A 6556-nucleotide genomic window follows, 5' to 3' on the forward strand; every position below is an offset into this window, starting at 1 on the left:
TTTCCTTCCTCTCTGCAGTCTGTCTTCTCTCCGCGCTACTTTAGATTGTGTTACCACATTTTCTCTCACTCACTCACACACTTATATTTGCTCCTGTGGGATATGTTGTCCAGTGGGTATCTCAGTGCACCAGTCCCTACTTATTGTAATCCTGTGCTTCTGTTTGCACACCTCTGCTCCTTTTCCATGCTCTCCTCAAGGTCATGCTTTTGGATCCCATTCACCTTTTCCATTATGTTGAGTTTCATGTCTTTACATTTATGTTGATGATTTCTGTTATCTTTTGGTTGTAGTTTTTGATATTATTATTTACCCATCCATTGACATATCCTTTTTTGTTCTCCCTCCTGTTTTCCGTCCTCCTTTTGCCTTGCGTGTGTGTGTGTTTTTGTGTATGTGTGTGCATCGTCTGGCCTCAGACCCAGCTGTGCCTGCCCCTCCACATCCTGGAGGAGAGAGGGCTCCCCCAGGTGGCCGGGACGGTGTGTGCGCTCCTGGAGCTGGCCCCGCCCAAACACACAACTTCCCCCACCACCACCACCATTACTACCCCTCTGGCCATTTAGGGCAGCGGAGTTCCACATTCACTCTCATGGATGGACAGACACAGGACCCACTCTCTCCCTCTCCGAGGGTACGTTACATGGCTTTCCCTCTCGACCACCCCTGGCACAAGGGTGTGAAGAGAAGACTGCTCCCCCATTTTCCCCTCAGCCATACAGGGGCACCCAGCCTTCCCAGACATGTCTTCCCCAATGGAGAGAGGGAACAAAGGGATGACTGTCTTTCCCCCAGTGTCCCCACACAGACTGCTTACGACTTGCATCCTCTAAAGACAGACAGACAACCGAGATTGTTCCAGACAAACGGTCAGTTTGACGGCAAGGAAGAGGGTTCTTTTTATTTTCTAATAGTCAGTTGTCTTCTCTCTCTTCGCTCTCCATCCTCCTTTTACGTATGTTCACCAGGGATTGTTAAATTTTACACCATTATTATTATTAATGCATCTCATATTCATGTTACATGTTACATGTCAGATCCTTGCATGTCAGCGGGATCGGGTAGGGGGAAGGGTTCAGAGACTAGGAAGTTGTCTAAGTAACACAGTCATGTGCTACAAAGAGTCATTTGAGCGACAGTTACGTTGATGCTGCCAACACTTAAAATGGCTGTTATTAAATGAACCAGTCTTCTACATTTTTTTATTATGTGGTCAAATCACGAGCTAGCTGAATCAAAAGCGATGCTGGAGTAGAAAGGGAGAGGGAGCTCTGGGAATCTCTGTTTGATTCTTTCTCAAAATGTTGTGTACAAATATATGAGTGAACAAAACATTAGGAACACTATCCTAATATTGAGTCGCACCTCCTTTTACCCTCAGAACAGCCTCAATTCGTTGGGGGCATGGACTCTACAAGGTGTCAAAAGCCTTCCATAGGGATGCTGGCCCATGTTGACTCCAATGCTTCCCATAGTTGTCAAGTTAGCTGGATGTCCTTTGAGTGGTGGACCATTATTGATACACACGGGAAACTGTTGAGCATGAAAAACCCAGCAGTGTTGCAGTTCTTGACACTCAAACGGTGCGCCTGGCATCTACTACCATACTCAGTTCAAAGGCACTTAAATATTTTGTCTTGCCCATTCACCCTCTGTATGGTTCACATACACAATCCATGTCTCAATTGTATCAAGCCTTAAAAATCCATCTTTAACCTGTCTCCTCCCCTTCCCTTCATCTACACTGATTTGAAGTGGATTTAACAAGTGACATCAATAAGGGATCATAGCTTTCACCTGATCAGTCTGTCATAGAAAGAGGTGTTCCTGATGTTTTGTACACTCAGTGTATATGGGTTATTATACAGAAGTGATGCAAATTGGGGGTTGGAAAAAATTCACGTTTGTATCCTATTTTCCCCTAACTTTCTGCACATGTCTTCCAACATATGTCAGGGAGATATATATATATATATATATACACACACACACACACTACTCACACTTTGTATTGCATATTTTAAATCTTTACCTTAACACTAGATGTAATTTCTGAAACATAGTGTAAACGTTGCAGTAAAGGGAGAACCAGCACAGTAGTGATAATTTTGAATAACCTTATTACACATTCATTTGAGAAATTATTTGCATACCAAATTAACAAAATGACAGGCGTTGGGAAAATAACGTGTTTCAGTGTCAATAGAGGACTCAGATGGATATCATTCGTTTTAGTATAGACATTGCTATTGAGGGCTTCCACCATTTAAAAGTAGTGAACTGGGTGCGTATTCCTATGGGTTCGGAGTGATCAGCCAATGATCAGAAAGCATTGTCTTCTTCAAATTTGTAAACCAAAGAGGAAAGTAATATCCAGGAGCCAAGACCGATATTTATACCAGGGCATTGGTCCCAAGATCCAGACCCAGTGAGTTGAGACGATGACACGTAAAGACCGAATTTGTGGTCTTGAGTGTTTTATGGGGGGGGGGGGGGGCTCAGTCCGGCTTTCAATTTACTCCTTAAAGTCGTAGTAGTGTATTGCACAAGGTGCCACTTTGAAAGTGCATAAGCAGTATCTCTTGTCATGTCGGTCATTGCAGACCTTAGAGAGCTATTTATGGCTTGTCAGAAATGTCCAGATCAACTGGCCCATGTCAGCTAAAATCATTTAGCAATGTTTTTTTAGACTATTGATTTGCAGGAAATAGGATTTAAAATGGCAAAATGTTCTCTCAGCCAACAAGAGGGGTGTGAACGGTTTGTCAGTAATGTGCTTGTGGCACAGATGTTCCCCAATGCTGGAAGGGGGCCTGAGTAAAAAGTTTGGGAACCCTGCAGTAGAGCATAGTACATTATAGACGTCTATGTTTTGGCGAAATCGATGCTAATGTTTGGGGTTTTGGATGGTTGGATCGCCCTGCTGGATATGCATCTCAATACTCTACACGTTTTCATAAAGTGTGGACTTGTCCCTTACCCACATGGTGGACCTCTTGTTGCTCAGTCGGCAGAGCATGCAACTTTAAAATGGAGATAGCCTCAATGGCACTGCCCATGCTGTCACAGACGCCATAATGGCATAGATACAAAGACGACACCTCTATATAAACGTTACTTTTTCAGGACCCTGTCTTTCAAAGATAATTTGTAAAAATCCAAATAACTTCACAGATCATCATTGTAAAGGGTTTAAACACTGTTTCCCATGCTTGTTCAATGAACCATAAACAATTAATGAACATGCACCTGTGGAACGGTCGTTAAGACACTTACAGCTTACAGACGGTAGGCAATTAAGGTCACACTTATGGAAACTTAGGACACTAAAGGGGCCTTAATACTGACTCTGAAAAACAGCAAAAGAAAGATTCCCAGGGTCCCTACTCATCTGCGTGAACGTGCCTTAGGCATGCTGCAAGGAGGCATGAGGACTGCAGATGTGGCCTGGGCAATAAATTGCCATGTCCGTACTGTGAGACGCCTAAGACAGCGCTACAGGGAGACAGGACGGACAGCTGATAATCCTCGCAGTGGGCAGACCAAGTGAAACAACACCTGCACAGGATCGGTACATCTGAGCATCACACCTGCGGGACAGGTACAGGATGGCAACAACTGCCCGGACTGAGCTTGTTGTCATTGCAGGCAATCTCAAAGCTGTGCGTTACAGGGAAGACATCCTCCTCCCTCATGTGGTACCCTTCCTGGAGGCTCATCCTGACGTGACCCTCCAGCATGACAATGCCACCAGCCATATTGCTCGTTCTGTGCGTGATTTCCTGCAAGACCGGAATGTCAGTGTTCTGCCATGGCCAGCGAAGAGTCCGGATCTCAATCCCATTGAGCACGTCTGGGACCTGTTGGATCGGAGAGTGAGGGCTAGGGCCATTCCCCCCAGAAATGTCCGGGAACTTGCAGGTCCTTTGGTGGATGAGTGGGGTAACATCTCACAGCAAGAACTGGCAAATCTGGTGCAGTACTTAATGCAGCTGGTGGCCACACCACATACTGACTGTTACTTTTGATTTTGACCCCCCCCTTTGTTCAGGGACACATGATTCCATTTATGTGGAACTTGTTCAGTTTATGTCTCAGTTGTTGAATCTAGTTATGTTCATACAAATATTTACACATGTTAAGTTTGCTGAAAATGAACACCGTTGACAGTGAGAGGACGTTTCTTTTTTTGCTGAGTTTACATCTCCATGGTGTCAATAGTTTCGGTTGCGACTGTTTCCCGACTTCAAAGAATCCCCATAGCGCTCTTTCATTTGGACAGATGTACATCCCACCAAACATATAATTAATGACACTAATTAAAAATAGATGATTTACCAACTTGCTCACTCATTTTCTACAAAATGTTTGCAGATGGACTACCCGCCATGTGGCCATGCTGGAGAAGGGTGCAATCCCATCACCTGGTGATATTTGTAGGGGTGTGGCTTAAGGTACATTCATTCTATTGTCTTTTGTGTGTGTTTCGGTCGTGACATCAAACGGTGGGACAGCATTTTTTATAGAAAGATGTTTAGAAATAAAAGTACTAATGAGATCAGCATCTTTCGATGTAATAATAGAACAATTCAAGATGTTCCATTTGAAATAATAAAAACTACTTCAATGCTTTATTTTCAAACATGACGTTTAGGAATCGGTGTAGGACAGCCAACTCTCAATAGAAATGGGTGTATAAAAAATGACTTTGTACTATATTAATTTAACAATATATTTGTTATTGCCTTGGATTGAATTACAACACATCATGAAGTAAATACATTTGTAGAGTTGTTTTTTAATATATATATCGTTTTTGGGGGTGGGACTGCAATTTGCACCACTTCTGTAGAATCACTCGTATATAAAGCTTCAATTTATGTGTTTTGCCACAAGGAGTTGCGGTCTCGTGTAGCTACATGGATTGGACACCGCACCCCAGGGTGTTGGTAGACACTGTCCGTAAGTGCTGTGCCAGGGAAAGTCAAATAAAAAGCTCTATAAGAAAACAAAACAAGCCTCTTAAAAGGTTTAGTGTTTTGAGTGGGATTGGTTCAAGCTGATCCTAGACCAGTGTTTACAGGCAAGTTCTTCCTTGAGCGCAGCTCAATCAAGTCTCTAATCAAGGGCAGGTTGACTGACAGCATGACATCATAGCCTGCACCTTTGCATTCGTCTCCGTTTCTATCCTGAAGTAACGGTTCTTTCTTATTATTGTCCACTCTAGTGATGAGCAGTTGGGGCCGGCCAGTATCTGGGGCTAAACATATACACTAACTTTGTAGAAAATAAAAGTATTTTTTATTTGTGTCTTTTTTTACAAACCACCTCATCACCTTCACAGTTGAGTTCAACATGGCGAGTTGTGACACCATAGTAGTAGTGAATATGACACTGTCTCCCTCATGCACGGAACTCATCTTTTTATCACTACATGTAGCTACGCTTGCATGAAAGTAAAAGCGGTCTATAGATTTTGCTATTGACAGTGTTCAAGACACCCTTCCGATTCTCATGATCAAGTTGTTTTTAGTGTATGGTTTTTATGGACACAAATGTGGCTCTTGCTGCACACGTTGCTAATTTGGTCTGTTCATTAGGCGCCAAACAGGGAAAAAAACAGGGACTACCTGTTTTTGTCCAATAAGAAATGTTATCCATTGCAAAACATTTTCAGTTGCAGTGTTACCTACAGAAAGACAGGTTAACTGACTGACTCTTAGTTCTGAGGCAGACACAACCTCTACTTCCCAGGGAGGGGGGTGAGGGAGTGCTAGCCACAGAGCTGACAATAATACTCTGGTCAGGACTGACCCGAGGACAACTGATTGAATGGGCTCTTGTAGGCAGATTCCCAGCCTCCCTTTTCAGAACTCGGAGTCTATCGAAAATCAAGTTAAAATTGTAATATCTCTGGCAGCCTACATAGCTTTTACTGTAAGGATGTGCATCGATTTAGGCTGGGATTCTGCCTACATAGCTTCTGAAGGGAAAACATATCAGAGGTATGTTTTTACCATTAACTTTTTTTTGGATAGACTGAGTTCTGAAAAGGGAAGTTAAAGATGATTTAAATATTAGTATAAATGTTTTGTATAAATATTTTAGTGTTTTTTTCCCCCTGCCTGACTTGGACTTTCTCCAGCAGAAATCATGTGCCCCTACTGCTAGGTCTGGACTCTGTGACATTTGTACAGTAAGATAGATGCATTCCATTTGTTTACAAGTATGTACTACTTCCCACATACAGAGAGGACCTTTTTTTAATGACCTTAACATGGTCTTTACAGTTTGCTGAAATTGTCCCTGAAAACGTAAAAAATGTAATGATTTTCTGGAATGAATATTTGGCTTTATCGTTAAAGTGCATTAATAAAAGTTTCCCATTTCAGTCTCCTGAGTGCGCTTCTTTATTACCATTCTTGCCCTTGTTAGACTGCATTTAAGTAAGGACCTTGTTGGTAGTAGTATTCAAAATAGCCATGCCAACTTTATACTCTAGGTCAAAGAAAAACAGCAGTTCTCATTGAAGATATATTTGCCTACAGGCCAAGTG

At 42.5% G+C, this 6556-nt stretch overlaps 1 protein-coding gene across 1 annotated transcript in view; it reads left to right on the top strand.

Annotated features, from left to right (window-relative positions):
- The window catches only part of lrch3 (leucine-rich repeats and calponin homology (CH) domain containing 3), an 87448-nt gene extending 81057 nt beyond the window's left edge, over positions 1 to 6391 (top strand). Inside the window, exon 22 of the mRNA XM_055879334.1 lies at positions 420 to 6391. Within this exon, the coding sequence (XP_055735309.1) occupies positions 420 to 566 (147 nt within the window). The 3' untranslated portion in view covers positions 567 to 6391. The remainder of the gene's footprint in view (positions 1 to 419) is intronic.
- Positions 6392 to 6556: the final 165 nt, after the last annotated feature.

The sequence above is a fragment of the Salvelinus fontinalis genome, chromosome 24 (assembly GCF_029448725.1).
Source record: "Salvelinus fontinalis isolate EN_2023a chromosome 24, ASM2944872v1, whole genome shotgun sequence".
In the NCBI taxonomy this organism is placed as follows: domain Eukaryota; kingdom Metazoa; phylum Chordata; class Actinopteri; order Salmoniformes; family Salmonidae; genus Salvelinus; species Salvelinus fontinalis.